Raw genomic sequence first — 17,340 nt, forward strand, 5'->3', positions numbered from 1 at the left:
AAAAAAAAAAAAAAAAAAAAAAAAAAAAAAAGGAAAGAATTTAGATGGAGGAAGAGATGGAGGTAGGACCTTTCAGGTGGGAGTCAGTCTGTCCTGAGGCCAGAAGTGGGTAATCGGGGGGTCGTGTGGAGGGGAGAGGCAAGACTTCCCTGACTTGGAAAAGTGGTTGACTCTGGGAGTAAGGAGAGAGCACATTCTATGTGTGAAAAGTGGCCAGATTATTCTCATCAATGCATTCTACTCAAAGCGCCCACTCCACTCCAGAACCTGTCTTGGGTGCTTGGGAGACACATGATCAAGGCCTAGCCAAGCCCCCAGAGGCCTGCATGCAATCAGAGGGCTCCCGCCGCTGAGTAGCTTGAACTTGAGCTGGAAGTGGGAGCCACCATGGTTCTGGACTAGAGAAAAGACTGGAAGTCTGCAGTTGGAGGGCGGGAGGTGGGAGGGAGGCAGGGCCAGGAAGAGGGATGGTGACAGAAGTTCCAGGAACAGCAAGGTCAGCAGGTGGCTTCCCCTTCCTGCCTGGCTTTCTGCAGCCAGCATATGGTGTGTCTCTCCTAAGCTCCCAGACCTTGCCGTGGGCAGAAGGCCAGAAGGGGTGGGGCCACCTGCTCCCGTCCCCTCCTCTGCCATGGCTGCTCCTTGCTAAGGTCAGGCCAGTGACACTGTGCACTCTGTCCAAGGGTGCAGTAAGACTGCCACACCCAGCGAAGGAGCCGTGCCCAAGATTACCTCCGTCCACAGGATGAATGCCACAGGCCAGTATCGTAAGGATTATAAGGATATTTTATTGTGCAATTATTTCAAATTATTAATGTGCCTTGGAACAAACAATGTCTAAAACAGATCTCTGCTATGGCTAGTGTTTATTATTATTCTGCATAAAGTGGGAACTCATTTCAAAAATAGTTCTCGAATACCCACTTTGTGTTCAATAAATATCTTTCAAATAAATAAATTAGTGAGTGAATAGATTAAAAATAATGGAGTTAGGGCCTGTGCTTTGTGTTAAAAGAACTGCACCCCCTGAAAAAGGAGCTTCGTGATGACTCCAGATTTTGAGGGAACCAGAGAAGGAGCAAAGGCTGGAAAGACCTGGAACCCAAGGAAAGTTTCCAGGTCCCCTCTTGGCGTCTCCTTCAGGTTAACAAGACTGCCTTTCCCTAATTATACTCTCTCCCCCTTCCTTTCTCTCAAGTGAAGTGAAGCACAAAACCAAAGTTCTAGGGAGAGAATGAGAAAGAGATCATATGTTCAAACCAGAGGAAGCAAATAAACAGAATAGGTAATTTCTGAAAATTTGATAATAATCATAGTTAGGAGTGCCTGGGTGGCTCAGTCAGTTAAGCTTCCAACTCTTGATTTCGGCTCAGGTCACAATATCACAGTTCATGAGTTTGAGCCCTTGCATCAGGCCCCACACTAACAATGTGAAGTCTGCTTGGGATTCTCTCTCTCTCTCTCTCTCTCTCTGCCCTTCCCCACTTGCATGCATGCTCTCTCTCAAAATAAATAAACGTACCAAAAGAAAAAAAAAGGAATCATAATTAAATCAAGTTGCCATTATATCCAATTTTTCTAGGAGACTAGATCTTGGTCAATATTTATCAAGTGTTGATAGATTTGGGGAGGTGAGGAAGTTGAAGTGGGGGCCAAGAGTAACCACTCCTTCTAAGTTAGTGTTGAGTGAATTCAAAACCTCTTAGCCACCTTCCAAATCAATAAGACTTAGAGACTACTATGTCTTCCTATACCTACTTCCAAACAGAATAATTCACTCTAGTTTGCAAGGCTACATCTTGCCCTCCGTGTGGTCACCCATTCACTTATCCTCTTACCAGATATTTGCTGGATGAGCTTCATTTGCTGATAATTCACTAGGTGCCGTGACCTCAAGCAGCTGATTACGCAGTGGAGCGCTAGCCCCGGAGAGAAATGACACAGGAGTAGGGCCATACATGTCCATTTCCTCAGCCCCCAGTATGGTGCCTGGCGCACAGTAGGAACCCAGTTCATGTCCATTGCATAAATAAACGTGGAATGGGAATTATGGGAAGTTGATCTGAGCATCTTGGTAAGGCTGACTACAGGGTACCAGGAGAACCCGACAGAGAAAAAACCTACATCAGTGAGACCAAGGAAGATTTCCTGGAAGAAATCCTACTAACTTTCTTAGTTAATCTTAGAGTAAGTAAGATGAATGCGAGTTTGGAGGAGTAGTTTTCTGTGGGGAGGAAAAGGGCAAAGGGCAGAGGCCAGGAAAGAGTGGTATATCTGCATCACCGCTTGTAGTTTGGTGTTGAAGGAATTAACTGAGTGAGTGTGTGTGTGTGTGTGTGTGTGTGTGTGTGTGTGTGTGAGGGAGCTGTGACTGTGCACATATGTGCACACATGTGTATGTATGGGAACGAGTGTGTGAGCGTGTGTCAACCCTAGAGGGCAGTGACGAGCCTGAGGGCAGAAGTAGGGTCCCGTGTGGCAAACGAAGGGAGCCAAGCTTTACCCTGAGCACACAGTGTGATCATCCAAGGGTCTGGGCAGGAAAGCGACTTGAGCTGCTCTGTATTAAGAAAGCTCCCTTTGGTGCAATTATCTGAAGGATGATCGCTCTCTCAGGTGAGAGAGGTCCATACTAACGAGGCCGAAGGAAGGCAGTGGGTGTGGGCTGACCAGGGCAGGTCCAAAAGATACTGACAAGGTATAGCAGACAGCTTCCTGGTATTATATAGGATATATATTGAGCGTAGTGGGGCCGAGGAGTGTCCGTGTAGGACAGGAACTCCAAGTGCTGGGCTGTGTGGACAGGGCCCTTTGCTGAGAGCAAAAACAAAAACAAAACACAAAACACAAAATGGGAGGTGGGGACTGAGATGGAAGGGTTCGGTTGGGAGAGGCTGGTCCAGCACTCCTTAGAGACAGCTTCGCCCAGGGAGTGAGACCGCATCCTCTGGGCACAGAGCGCCCGGGGCCCGGTCTCAGAACGGGCCGTGCGACCTTGGGCAGTGTCCTATCCTCTTCTGCTCTGTGCTCCAGCTGCCCAGCTGCTTCCTCGACTTGTTTGGAGGAGCACGTGTGCTCAGGCTTGTGCGGTGACCACAGTCAGGCCTGGCACAAAGTGCTGCATGAGTTACTGTTGAACAAAGAGTTCTTCAGTGTCTTGGAATGACTGGCGCCTGTGTGTGCGCACTTTACATTTCTGTTACTTCACCTTCCTCTGTTTTCCTCTGTGCTTATACTGTGTCCTACTGTAGATTACTTTAGATAACTAGGGCTTTTTTTAAAAAATGTATTTATCTATTTTGAGAGGAGAGAGAGAGCACAAGTGGGGGAAGGGCAGAGAGAGAGGGAGAATCCCAGGTAGGCTCCATGCTGTCAGTGCAGATCCAGATGCGGGGCTCAATCTCACAGACTGTATGATCATGACCTGAGCTGAAGTCAGGTGCTTAACTGGCAGAGCCACCCAGGTGCGCCTGCTGTGTCCTACTTTAGATTACTGGTGTTTTATAATAAGGCCTGGGGACTCGGATCTCTCTTACCTTGAAATAAAATCTCTCTGAACCTGCATCTACTTCTGACATCACCTCCTTCCCTCAGAGCCGGGTTTCTGTGGAGAGTGCACAGGACTCTGCTTTCAGGGCGCCTTGGTGGCTCAGTCGGTTAGGCATCCGACTTTGGCTCAGGTCATGATCTTGTGGTTCACAAGTTTGAGCCCTACGTCAGGCTCTGTGATGACGGCATGTTTCAGATTCTGTCTCCCTCTCTCTCTGCCCCTCCCCTGCTCGTGCTCTGTCTCTCAAAAACAAATAAAAACACTTAAAATTTTAAAAGAAAAAAAGACTCTGCTCTGTCTTCATGCTCCAACCATTCATTTATATTTCCACTCACTGTGATGGGATCTCCCCTCCCAGATGCCCAACTCTGGAGTGGAAACTCTCTCTCAAGCCACCAGTGATATTCTTTTTAAAATTTTTAATGTTTCTTTTAGTTTTGAGAGAGAACATGCGCACGTGCATGAGTGAGAGAGGGGGCAAAGAGAGGGAAGGAGACAGAGGCTGTAGGGCCCAAACCCATGAACTGTGAGATCATGACCTGAGCCGAAACCAGGAGTCGGACACGTAACCGACTGAGCCATCCAGGTGCCCCGAGCCCCAAGTGATAATCTAACTGCTGGGTCTAGGGAGCCTACTTCAGGCCTGTCGCGTTGCTGGGCACCCCCACACCAGCTGACATGGGGGAACCCCATTTTTTTCCCTTTCCCCAGCCCCCCTTCCCTAGCTGCAAGGAGCCCTCAGGCTCCTCTAGGTAAAACTGGCCCCTGCCCATGGCTGGCCTGTGATAATTAGGTACAAGTCTGCTCACTCTGGGCAGAGAGCACCTTCTGCAGCCCCTGCCTTCCCCATTTTTGCTTCTCCAGCACGTGGTCCAAAGCCTGAAACTTCACCCGACAGAGGCTCAATGTACTGGTGAATGAATAAGTGAGTGGAGGAATGAGCAAACAGAACCCAACCCCTTTACTTCCTCTCTAACCTTCCTAACACGTACAGCAATTATCTGTACGAAAATGAGCAAACGCTGAGTCACCGCTTGAATGATGACTCACTAACTGATTGATTAGCTTTTGAACTCTGTGACTTCACCTCTGATTAGTAACTGACTTCTAATCCAAAAATGAGCTATAATTTCTAGTCTTGGTATCCCAACCGGTTGCCATGTCAAGTCCGAATGCTCTGAGATTTGGGGTTCCAGTGACCATACTGTATATTTGGGCAGAAGTACTCTACTTCACCACTCACTGCTGACTCATAAAGAGAACGGAAATGTTTTTGTTGGCCCACTGGATTGATTTCCTGGATGTTCTCTTTTAAAAAAAAAATTTCAAACAGATGACCATAGGATAGGGGGAGCAATAATAAGATAAAAACAGAGAGGCAGACAAACCATAAGAGACTCTTAAATACAGAGAACAAATGGAGGGTTGCTGGAGGGGAGGGGGGTGCTAAATGGGGGATGGGCATGAAAGGGGGCATTTGTTGGGATGAGCACTGGGTGTTACAGGTAAGTGATGAATCACTAAATTCCATTCCTATAATCATTATTATACTATATGTCAACTTACTTGGACTTAACCTTTTAAAACTCCATAAATAAATAAATAAATAAATAAATAAATTCACAGAATAGGATTGTTTTAAAGTAGAGAGTGAACATGGGAAAGAGAGGATGCTGTTATTACTTGGACACAAACTTAGCCTAGGATATGCTTTCTGGAAGGTGCCAGGGTCACGCTGTATATGATGCAAAAAGCCCGAGAGTAATGGAATTCCATGTACTGGAGGGCAGAGGCATGGAATTTATGCACCTGTCTATGGCATCAGGAACTGAAGCGAACGGATGTTCAGGGCATACGGGCCCAGAATCCACACTAAGGTGCAGCCTCGTCTCCTGTTTATTTGGCCTCCTTGAGGCACAGACCAGGATGGGGACGAGAAGGAGCCGGGCACACACATTCTGAATGAGTCTGGGGGGCAGCGGCAGAGGAATAAAGAAGAGCATGAAGACCAGGGCAGGGAAGAAGGATGGAGTGCTGCAGGTGACAGACAGCAGTCGAGTGGATTTGGGCTGCCAAAGGGGACTCCTGGTTCCCAGCCCTGACACTCCTGAGTATTTCTAAGTCGATAACCTGTGCTCCAGCCAAGAGCTATGCCGAGAGACCCCATGGGTTCCGTGTCATCGTTGAGGACCGGGAGAGGACCCACAGCTAAGAGAGGGTGGGGAGAAAGCAGCTAACGGCACCGCACAGCTCGCTCAGAGCCCCTCCCCAGGACACTGTCTCCACGAGATCGTGGAAGGGCTAAGGGGCACGCACTGTGGGCTGCAAGTGAGGACAAGAAAGGCACTGGTGATGAGTAATAACAAGTGTCAGGCTCTGACGCTGGAGTGTGACACGGAGGATGGTCACATGTCGTGCTCAGAGGAGACTCCTGTGCTACCACCTGGAAGTGACTCTCCTTCTTCCCCAGATACTGGGTGGCCCCTAAGTCCCAGTTCTGACCCTGTGAGACAGACACCAGGCCCTGAATGGAGCGGCTCACAGGGAGACAGCAATGCACCCAAAGCCGGAATCCAGGAGAAAGTTCGGGGCATGGTGAGGGAGCCATACGGGCCTTATTTTCCCTCCTCCTGTTTCTTGTCTCCTTTTCTTCCTGAAGGTGCTGCCCCATCACAGCCTGATGTACTATGACTTCTGGGGGCCTGAATGTTCTCCATATGCATGTGCGGAAAGTACTAGAAAGTAATGCAATTCAGGCTGAAGGGGAGCTCCTTCCATGCAGAGCTGGGTTCAGGGAAGAAAGGGCCATTTGAGGATGCCCTTGAGAAGCTGGAGGAGGAAGCCTGATGACAGCCTCCACCTCCAACAGTAAGGGTTCCCTGTGATCACAGAGACCTCAGCATAAGAGTCCAGTGTCCCTACTCACCACACAAGACAACAGCACAATTCTCAAAGACCACCAGGTGCAAGCGACGGCTGGGCCCTAACCATCAGTGAAGTCACAAGAGCCCTTTTCACTGAGAGGGTCGGAAATTTAAAACAGAACCCTCATGTGTTGCTGGGATTGCAAAATGGTATGGTCACTTCAGAAAACGGTCTGGCAGTGCCTCAAAATGTTAAACACAGAGTGATGTTCCCCAAAGAAACACAAATATAAGCCCACATGTAGCAGCTGTATCCACAATGGCCAAGAAACTGAAGCCACCACAGCGTCCATCAACTGAAGAATGGATAACCACCATGCGACAGATCTATGGAATATTATTCAGCAAATAAAAAGGAATGAAGCTCTAGCACATTAAACATGATCAGCCTCCAGTGAAAGAAGTCAGGTTCAGATACAAATGTCCAGAACAGGTAAATCTATCGAGGCAGAAAAGAGATTAGGCTTGGCTCTGGCGGCGGTGGATACAGGAAGGTGAGGAGGGAGATGGGGAGAGACTGTTAATGGCTACAGCGTCTCTTTTGGGTAGAATAAGACTTTCTAAAATTAGACTGGTTAAAGTCTCACAATTCTTAAAAAAGAAAAACCATTAATTATAGAATTTAAACAGGACGGTATATAAGTTATATTTCAGTGCTATTTTTTTAATAGAAAATAGATTAACTATAAACTCCGCCTGGAATGCTCAGACCAAGAAGTCAGCAGGACTTGTTTCCTGTGGGAAATCTCTGGGAAGTTTTGTTTCTCCTTGAATAGAAGGTGTTTCCCCACCACAGATACTGCCACGGCCTCTCGGCTACTAAGATTCTGGACAGCACAGAGCTAGGAAGCAAAGCAACAGAGGGCAAGACAGATGGCATACGGGAGGTACCCTTAATACCACAGGGCGGCAAACTCTGGCGTGCCACCTGTTCTTGTAAATAAAGTTTTATTGGAACACAGACACATTCGTTCATTTACATATCGTCCATGGCGGCTCACATACTCTAACAACAGAGACTGTCTGGCCTGCAAAGCCTAAGCCATTACTATTGTTCCTTTACGGAAAAAGTTCGCGGACCCTTGCTCTGGGCTCACAAGTCTAGAGTCTTGCTGCTTAAATACGGCCCCCACACCAGCAGGATCACTGAAGAGTCTGTTCAAAATGCAGCATCTCAGGCTGCCCCCGACTCACCGAATCAGAATCCACATTTGTGTTAGTTGTGTTAGTGCAAAAAGCAGATGCAAAGACGGGACTGACATACAAGGATCTAATTAGGGGCGACAATTACGAGAGAGAACAGGCTGGGAGCCTGAAAGCGCTGGGAGGGCCATCAGTCCGTGCTGCCAATCTGACCTGGAAGGAAGGAGAGAGGGAAGGGAGGTCTGGTGGAAGCACATAGACTACTGTTCAGACTGAGGAGGGCTCTGCAAGGCCTTTAGGAGTCGTCAAGCCAGGGTTGGCTGTCAGAGAAGTCAGGTGTGCCTCACCCCACCACCCCAAAGCACAGGCTGCTTCAGGGCCAGTGCAGTCAGGAACGCAGAGCATGGCTCTTGGGGTCTTTGGTCAATGGAGCAGCCTGCAGTTGGAGGTCTGTGAGGCTTGCTCTCAGTGCCTCCGCTGCAAGGTGGCATATGCCCACAGCAGCCATTGCATTTCGAGAAGAATCCCAGGTGATCTCTGTCAATACTTAAGCTGCAAAGCAATTGCTCTAGAGCAGGAGTTGGCCAACTTTTTCTACAAAAGGCCAGGCAGTAAATATTTTAGGCTCTGTGGGCTGAAAAGTATTACAACTACCCAGCTCCGCCATTTAGCATGAAAGCAGCCACCAAGAACACAGGGTGTGGCTGGGTTCCAATAAAACTTTATTTAGAAAACAGTCCCCAGCCTTGGCCGGAGGGCCAGATGTGGCCCTCGGGCTGTACTATACCAATCAGTGCTCTAGAGTTGTGGGGGTTGAGCTTTTTTAAAGTAACTACACTCTTTCTTCAAAGAAACGGGTAAGAAAGGGGCTGCTCCTGTCAAAGGTGGGAGGGGGCCCTGCACCAGGCAGCTCCTCTCACAAGCCCCTGACGCACCTGTACAGTCAGCAAAAGCAAAATTTGAGAGCCACGGCCCACTTTCCACAAAGAGCCACCAGTTTTCAGAGAGTTCCGCTCACCATTTTCCTCATCCCTAATGGGCGTCCAGGAATCTAAATGTCTATTTTATGCATCCTGCAAATATAACACCAAGAGCCTAACACTGTGCTGGATATTTGGGGATTCCAAGAGTGAACCAGACATGCATTTGGCTCCTGAGAAACTTTCAGTAGGTAGAAACAAGACGTGCCAGAACTAATGAGGCAGAAAGCAACGTGTGCCCCCGGACACCACACCTGAAGGCCTACAGAAGTGGGGGAGCAGAGATTACCCTCACACAAGGAATCTGGAGGGCTGCCTGGTCAGGGGGCTTGGCAGTCAGCTGTGAAACGAGGGGCAGAGTGACAGCCTGTTTCACTTCTCACATTTGACGTCGCCTCCGTTCTGAAGGGCCATACGGGCACAAGATACAACCTCCTCATGGATGGACACTAACTTACAACCATCGGGGCATGTGCCTTGTCCACACAAGCACACATGTATCTTGTCCTCGCCGAGGCGGGCAAACCCAACCCCAGAGACCACCACCGGCCTGGCCTGCACGTCCATAGTCTCCCACGTGAGGGGCAGGGGTGCTATAACTTTGCACATCTGGGTCCCAGTCAAGGAGCAGGGCTACAACGTGGAAGGAAATGGGCAACTCCTTAAGGCCTCATGAGAGCAAACACTCTGACTTTGACCATCGTCGCCATACCCGAAGAGGCAGCTGAGGGGGACAGTCACAGAGCCCTCACCCTCAGCGGAGCACTGAGAAAGGTATGTAAGTGGCTCTCCCCCTGTCATAAGACTGGATAAAGGGAGACATGGCACACGTGGCCCTTTTAAATTCTCTTCACATCTACAGACACTTCTGTGTGTGGGAATCTGTCTTCGGCGGAGCTCCGAGCTCCGCACAATGAAACTCCTCACTGTGAGTATGCAGCTCCCTTATTGGGAGAAGGGCACCTCTTAGCATCCTGTGAAGTCGCATTTCTTAGACATTACTCAAAACAAAACAAAGAGCCATCAAGGTGCTTAACCAGGGCCAGTTAGGCACTGGCCCTCAGGAAAATCCAAAAAGCTCTGCAAGTTAGGTAAACCATGTGAACATGTACATTTTTCTGAGGAGGAAGGACAGCTTTCATCAGATTCCCAAAAAGGTTTCTGATGCCAGAAAAGCTTCCATGCCATTGTCCGGTTTATTCAAAACAGTTCTGCCCAAGCGAAAAAGAATACATGATTTTAAAAACTAGAGTACTTTTAGGCATCTGATTCTAGGGTTCTCCATCATCTTGAAACCATCTTGTGAAACTTCCTATTTGCCATCATTCCTACCTCACACAGTAGCTTGCTAAATCCTAAGAAGTTCAAGTTAATATTCCACCTAAGGAAAAATTCTAGGTTAGTGGGTGGAACCAAAGATGAGTAGGTTCACACCTACTGCTTAGTGATGGCTGTCTCCTGCTATTCATACCACGTCACAAGTACCACGAGCCAAGCCCTGTGGTGGGCACTTTCCATACATGACTTATTTAAACAATGCGAGACATTTTCTCACTTCTCAGTGTGAGGAAAGCAAGGCTCCGATGAGTTCAATGGATTGCCAAAGAGCAGAGCGCTTGATTAAGTGTCAGAAGTGGGATCTGATGCCAGGTGGGGTTGGACTCCTCAGTTTGGTACTAGGATGCGCCCTGAAACGTGGATCCTCAGAGGAGGAAAACTGGTTTTCAAGTCGGGGACAGTTTCTTAGACATCTTTGTATTCCCCACAGTGCCCTGCCGGGCTGGGCACGGATGGCAAGCTCAGTAAATATTTGTTGAATGAAGAAACATGGGCCCGGGCTCTAATCCTGCCGTGGACTTACTGACTCAGTCCCCTGCAACTTGGAGCTGCAGGTGGCTACTCGGCTGGGCAGCTGCAGGGAACATTTGAAATCAATTATGGGTGAGGAGGAACCTAGTAAAAGTCTCTCTTCTGTGTAGACTGGGGTTCAAGGAGGGGAAAAGAAGTTGAGAAGGAGGGAAAGGAACAGAATGGTCTCAGGGGTGGGTGCCAGGGCTTAAAGATTTCATTGGGATGGGGCAGAATTTGGCTTCTGTCCACTGCTGAGTTCTCATAGTCCCACCGAATGGGCTCCTGACCTCAGGCTACTCCTCCTTGGCCCCGCATCCCTAAATTGCCAGACCCTTGTGAAGTTACTTTCACAGAGGCCTCTATGGTGGAGCAGTTGCATACAGCCCTTTCCTAGGTCTCCAGAGCACAGGCAATAGGCAACTTTGGGGGTGCCTGCCTCTGGGGTGGGGGGTGGGGAGTCGACACCATCACACCTCCTCCAGGGGCCACAGAGAACCTCAGCACCTAAAGTCCGTGAGGCCTGCATTGCCCTTGACCCTAAATAAAAGGATTCTGGCAATCCATTCTGGAATTCAACTTCCTATTTTGGAAGAATGTGGGAATTTGGGGTAGAGGGGGGCAGATAACTCCAGTTGATTTTGTTTTACTAGCTGCTACAAACACAGGGTCATCATAACCCCCCAAATGCCACTTTAGCCCTATCACATAAGCCCTGCCAAAAAATCTGTATGAAGCCGACCCTAAGAGATGCCTACCGGCAACACCCTGGGAGGGGATGATATAATACGACCCAGAGGCCAGGGCAGGGACACCAATCCAGGAAACCAGACACGTTCTCCACTACGTGGCTTCCCAAGAGCCGCCTCCCCTCCTGTGCACGAAGCAACACTGCCACCTAGTGCCCTGCGTGCGAAGTACTCCCTGAGGCCCCACATCTCGGGGGTGGGGGGGTGGTCCTTCACCATGGCTGGTGTGGTTGAATTGCTTGATGTCTCTGCTAAAGGGAACATGCCCCAAGTTTGGGAGTCTGAAAACTAGGAGGTTGGGTCTAAGTGGGTAGAAGCTGAGGTTTGAGAGCCACTGGGAAAGAGCATGGGGGTCAAGTCTTCCAGTCCCTCAAGTTATCTATCCTCAGTGCTGCAGCAGAACTTCAAAGGCTGAATTACGTTTAACTCCCAGGGACACGATCTAATTGTTATTCTGCACAGGTGAAGACCCACCTGCCCAGGGACAGGCAGTAGCCTGCCACAAGGCCAGTGCTGGGATAAGAGAGGGAAGCTGGCCTGGTCTGTCAATAGGAGTGATGAAATTACTAGAAATCAGAAATCCCCGAGGAGGCCTTCCGTTGGCCACCTTGCAGCTCTGAACCAGGGTCCACAAGTGGCCTGTTAGGGAGCTAAGCACAGTGAGTAGACAAAGATGCCTACGCCCTCGGGAGCCAGGCCGCTAAAATCGTGAAGGAGGATGGCCAGCCCCCATTTTTCCCAGACTTTTACAATCAATCTTTCCTGAAGATGTTCTGAGGTGCACAAGTCTGATGAACGATATAGGGTGGAAGGTGGAGAGGACAGACCTGGGTGGTCGCTGCCCTCAACCTTCCTGGCGTGGACCTAAAGGGAAATACCAGCACACCACAGGGGTCCAATCTGACTTTAAGAGAGAGAAGACTCAGAGGCTACACTGTCTGCAAAAGATTTCCTGCCTAATTTTACATGCTTGGGGATGTAAGAGTTCAGAGGAGCACTTTGGAGAAGGATCAGAGTGTGTGCCGTGGCATAGGGAATGGGGTTGGTTGGTGGTGGACGGGTGGGCAAGGGAGGGAGATGCCCTGGGGGCTGGTGGAGACGTGCCCCACGGAGTGCCGGAACTGGCATCAATCAGCTCAGGATGCTACTCTCTGCAGACCACCAGACAAGACATGGGAGGGACAGGACGGAGCTCAGGTACCCACTGGCCTGAATCTGTTCTCCCGGCTCTGGGTCTTACTAACCGAAAGCAACAGCTTCTGACAGCCTCACTCATATATTCCTGTTGGAGCTTTCTCTCTAATTCTTCACAGCCAGGGAACTGATTCCAGGTCCCTCTGGTGCTACTGCAGGAGGAGGGGCAAGCAGAGTCGTGGGTCTCGGTCTAGACCGCAAGCACACAGTTTCCCTGGCAGATGGGCACTAGGAAGCAAGATTAGGCAGCGAGAAGATGTCATCTGGGAAAAGGTGTGAAGCTGCCAACTCCGATCAGATAATCATCTCATTATTTCTTCCATTTGGCCCCAGAATAAGGATTTCCTTCTCCTCTTTCTCTGCCGCCACCTACAGCCCAGCCCCTTCTCTCCTCCCTCCCCTCGCCCCCTCTCCCACCCAAAACTAAAATAAAGCAAAACCACAAGACTCTAGAGTGCTCAGTGTCTGGGAATCCCAGCTTCCAAAGGAGAAACTGCAGCCAAAGTGGGGAGAGACGGCGTGTCCAGAAGGGATGTTCCAGCAACACCCCCACTGAAAGAGGCTCCCTCCTCCCCCCAGGTTTCTTTCTCCAGCCTGAAACTTATTTTGGAGGCATCCAGCAACCTGAGAAGTTTTTAATTTGGGGAGCTGTCGGGCACTTCGGGAGCTCAGGGGTTCCGTTTCCGCTCTGTGTCTGGCACACCTCTCATGGTTTGGTTTCCCCCTCGATGTAAATGGGATGGGCAAACATCAAAGGGAATTGTGGATAATACAAACTAATGAGATTAAAATGGATCGACCAGGTGCCCAGCCTTGTGTGAGGCTCTATCATGGGGGGGGGGAGGGCAGGGGGGAGGGCAAAGGGATACTGAGATGGTAAACAATGACCTACATGTCTAACTACCACCCCTTGCTTGAAACCTCAGTAAGGAAAGGGAATAGTTATTCCTAATGCCATTCTTTTCTTTGTCTTTCTGGGTGACTTTCCATGAAAGCCAAGATCTGGATACAGTGCAAAATACATATGGGAAATGTTCTGAGATATGACCTTTGATCCAAATCAGAGAGTTAATACACGGTTCCTTTGTATGTCCCTCAGACAACAGCCGGGGCTTGACACCAAGAGCCTGGCTTGTGAGTGCCCACCTTACCCAGCAGCCCCCACTGTTCTTAGGCTGAATACATGATTGTCAGGACAAGCAATGGGGACTCCAGGACCTGGGCCAGAGAGTCGTTTCCTGCAAAGTCCCAGAGCTGCTCCCAGCAAGAGGAGCTGCCCAGATTTCTGGCTGCACACCTGGCAGCCTTCTCCTCCCGCAGCCTGGCCCACTGCCCGGGTCCTTGTCCTCACGAGTAGCATCAAAGGCACCTGCGTCTCTCAGACTGGACTATGAGAAATGGGAGTGGGACACCTCTTCCCCATGGACAAGGACTGGGAGCTCTTCCCCTTTAAAGAGGGGCAGAGAGTGTGCCGAAGGTCTGCTAAGTGCAAGCACCATGTACAGGACCACATGAGATCAATACTCGTTGGGACCAGTGCTCTGGTGGTTAGAGTCCTTATTGTGCATGATGTCTGGAGTCCGGCAGGGCTGATGAATAAAGGCCCTGCCCCCCCACCCTCGCCCTGGCCACCCCTTCCTGTCTTTCCTGCCCCTGCCCCCTCCCTCTCCTTGCCCCCTTCGTCTAACCCAGTCAAACACGAAGCCAGCTGTCCCCCGAAGACCACGGAGAGCCCAGGAGCGGGCATTACCTGCAATGATGGCTGGGTTGCTCTGTCCTCCCTCCGGCCTCACCCAGGCTTCCACTGTGAACGCCTCCCGGGGAATCTCAGCCAGCACTTCTGGACGCAGCAGGAGCCGCCCCCGCCTCCCGGGGAAATACAAGACAGGCAGCCCTCCGTGGGACTCTGCTTCCCAGGAGGGGTCCCCTCCACCCCTCTGGGTGCTGTCCTCCAATGGACTGGTTCTGACCCCGGGCACGGGGGGATGCTTCGGCCGGGGCTGGAGATGCCTCGGAGGGACAGCTGGGTCTCCCCGCGCGGCCCCTGCCTGCCCCTTCGCCACCTGGCGACGATGCCTGGTCTTGGCCCGGCCCTTCCTTCGGGTCTCTGGTTTGGGTTCCTCTGGGGCCGCGAAGGTGGTGGCAACGGTGGCAGCCGTGGCGGAGTGTTCCTGAGTCCCAGCCTCACCTAGAGGCTCCTTGGATCCTCCGTCACCAAGAGAAGTGTCATTGTCTCCCCTGGGCTCAGACCACCCAGCAGGACCAGCCCCGGTGGTGGCCCACGGGGCAGCTGGCTGCTCAGCGGGGCCCCTCAGCCCCAGGCTTTCAGCAGGGCTCGAGGCCCCAGGCTTCCTACGCCCTGCGGGGCTCGTTCCCTGCCCCCCCAGGGGGTAGGGCCTCAGGTAGCCCCCAGGCCTGCTGGGGTAGACCCCAAAGGGGTGATGCTGGGGAGCAGCGCTGGGTCTTCGCAGCTCGGCCCCCAGCCAACAGCGTTCCCCTTCCGACAGCACCTGCTTCAGGTGTCCCCTCTGCACCAGGGACCTCTTGCGAGGCCAGCCCGGCTCAGAGCCTGCGGTGCTGAGCGCCCCCCCAGCCACAATCACCAGGCTTATTCTCAGGATTGTTAGGCACATCATACCTCCCCCCAGCTCTTTACACAGACCCAGAAGTCAACTTCTGGGTACCACACCGGAATGATGGGGGAAGGAGGAGGAGACGGCTAGCAGTGGTGGATTCGCAGTCACCGGGAAACTGTTTCGTTCACGGACCAAACTTTCAGGAGCAGCAGCGCGCAGAGAGTGCGTCTTCCGGCGCCCTGCGCGGGGGCGCGGGGGCTGCGTGGGCGGCGGTGCCCTCTCCCTACTCCCGGGACCTGTTTCTCCTGGCTCTAGTTTAGTCCCTGCAGCCCGAGGTTCATTTCTCCGGGTTCCTCTGAACCTCCTCCCACACAGCTCAGGTTTCTTTCTCTTTCTGTCCCTTCTTCACTAGCCCCTCCCCTCGCTGGTACTAGAAGAGGGACCCGGGATGGAGGTGAGCCAAATGCTCTCCAACACACACTCCCTCACCAGCACGTACCCCTCGCGAGCTGAAGTCCTTCAAAGGACCCCGATCTTCTAATTTTCATGTCTTTCTCCTTCTTCCTTCCCTAGGAGTTATGTTCTTTTTGTAGCCCTTAGCCTAAGATAGAGCTACCTTCCAACAAACCGCTAGAAGAACTTGCGTACAGAGACACAGAATTTGATGCTTATTATCTAAAAAGGCTGAAGGATTCTGGGGGCACGAAATCCAAGCTGGTACTTAGCTTTTATTCTCCAGATGTGCTCCTCAGCAAGGTCCCCATACAGCTGTCAGGCTGCCTGTGAAGGTCACAGTGCTTCCCTCGGCCCTTGCTTGGGCGTGTTGAGTGGTGAAGGTGTTTTTAATCCCCTCGCAACTTGTTGGTATGTTGTAAGTCTCCAGAAAGTTCTCCTTGGGGCTGCCAGTCTGGTGTCCTAAGAACCTGATGAGCCTGACAGCCTTGGCTTCACCTTCAGGGAGTCTTGTGGGTCCCTGAGAAGATGGAAAAGAGATGGAGGAGAGCATGTACTTCAGGGGACCTGTTCTCTCTGGTGCCTCCTGCTCTCTCCTCTCTCCCTCTCTCTCTGCCTGTAATTATCTTCTTGTTTGTTTCATTTAAAGACAATGATGATGTCAAAGCTAATAAGTTCGGTGTATCACTCCACCTACTCCCTGCCCCTCCTTCCTCCTGAAAACCTCCCCACCTCACTGAGGCACAGGGGGCAGATGCTCCTTCTGGTTTCCCCAGGAAACATCTCGGGCTTTCTCTCTCAGCAGCCGCAGCCTACACAATCAATAGCAATCAATACTGTCTTGGAGGAGTCCTTTCGGTGTGTATTCTCTCTCTCTCTCTCTCTCTCTCTCTCTCTCTGACACACACACACACACGCACATGTGTTGTGAACAGATCTGCTTACTGTCTAATAACCCCCCACCAGCCTTTCAGGGACCACTTGCTTCTCGTTCTTTTGTTTCGCCACGAGCCTCCCATAATTTTTTTTCCTATTTCAATCATTTGGGAGTCAAAAGAACAACACCCCAAATTCACTTTATATCGGACACTGGGAGAAAGGAGCCATCGACGCGCCTGCCCTAAGAAGCGTTGAATGGAAATGCCATGAATTCGCGCTACGTATGTCTTCTTACTCTCCCTGAAGTTTCTCCCTCTGAAGTTACCAAAACTCACCATGTGCTGGGTGTGCAAATAAACAAACGAGATGCTCAAAATAAGTAACTTACGGAAATGAACAGCTAGACCCAAGCAGCTTTTTTTTTCTCAATTGATTTCCAATGAATGGAGAGGCTGGGGAAGTAAATACTGTGTCTCCAGCCTCTGTGACAATGTTTGCCTCAAGGCAGGCTCTCCAAGGAGTCCCACCCCTGAAACACATGTACGTGTGTACGCACACTCGCACGCGTACGTGCACCCCAAGAGCATGGTTCCAAGTTCTTGACACAGGTGAGGATGTCTGGCCACAGGTGGGCACAAAACAAGCAGAAAGGCAGACTGGGCCCTTCACTTACTAAGAAAAAATCACGTATAGTGCTAACCCCCTGCCTGTGATGCCCACATGTACAGCACGCAGCCCACGGACTTGGGAGCACAATTGCCTCTCTTGCCTAGAGACTTCCCATCGCCTCCTCAACTCCTCCTGCTGATAACTGGCTCCTTTGCTCTCAGAGGGCTGTGCCCTAATCACCAGCTCCCTGGCGTGTCCCGGTGCCTTTGCAGCGTCTTCTGGTGCCTCAAAGCAAGTCCCCAAAGAGTTGACCAGTGTAGGCACGTGGATATTACTAAACAGAAATCCCTCGATCCCAGACTGTCCTTTTTCCTAGTCTCGTTTTCCTATCTCCCTTCACTCCTTCTGGCTTAGTCCTTTTTTCCTTCTCCTTCT

The 17,340-nt window shown here is 50.9% G+C and overlaps 1 protein-coding gene across 2 annotated transcripts in view; it reads right to left on the reverse strand.

Annotated features, from left to right (window-relative positions):
- Nucleotides 1-15,898, reverse strand: part of PAPPA2 (pappalysin 2) — a 268,752-nt gene extending 252,854 nt beyond the window's left edge. For both annotated transcript variants that reach the window (XM_077763320.1, XM_077763319.1), the window contains exon 1: nt 14,139-15,898. In XM_077763320.1, the coding sequence (XP_077619446.1) occupies nt 14,139-15,024 (886 nt within the window). In that variant the 5' untranslated portion in view covers nt 15,025-15,898. The remainder of the gene's footprint in view (nt 1-14,138) is intronic.
- Nucleotides 15,899-17,340: the final 1,442 nt, after the last annotated feature.

The sequence above is a fragment of the Crocuta crocuta genome, unplaced genomic scaffold (assembly GCF_008692635.1).
Source record: "Crocuta crocuta isolate KB4526 unplaced genomic scaffold, BGI_CrCroc_1.0 scaffold3, whole genome shotgun sequence".
NCBI classification, from domain to species: Eukaryota; Metazoa; Chordata; class Mammalia; order Carnivora; family Hyaenidae; genus Crocuta; species Crocuta crocuta.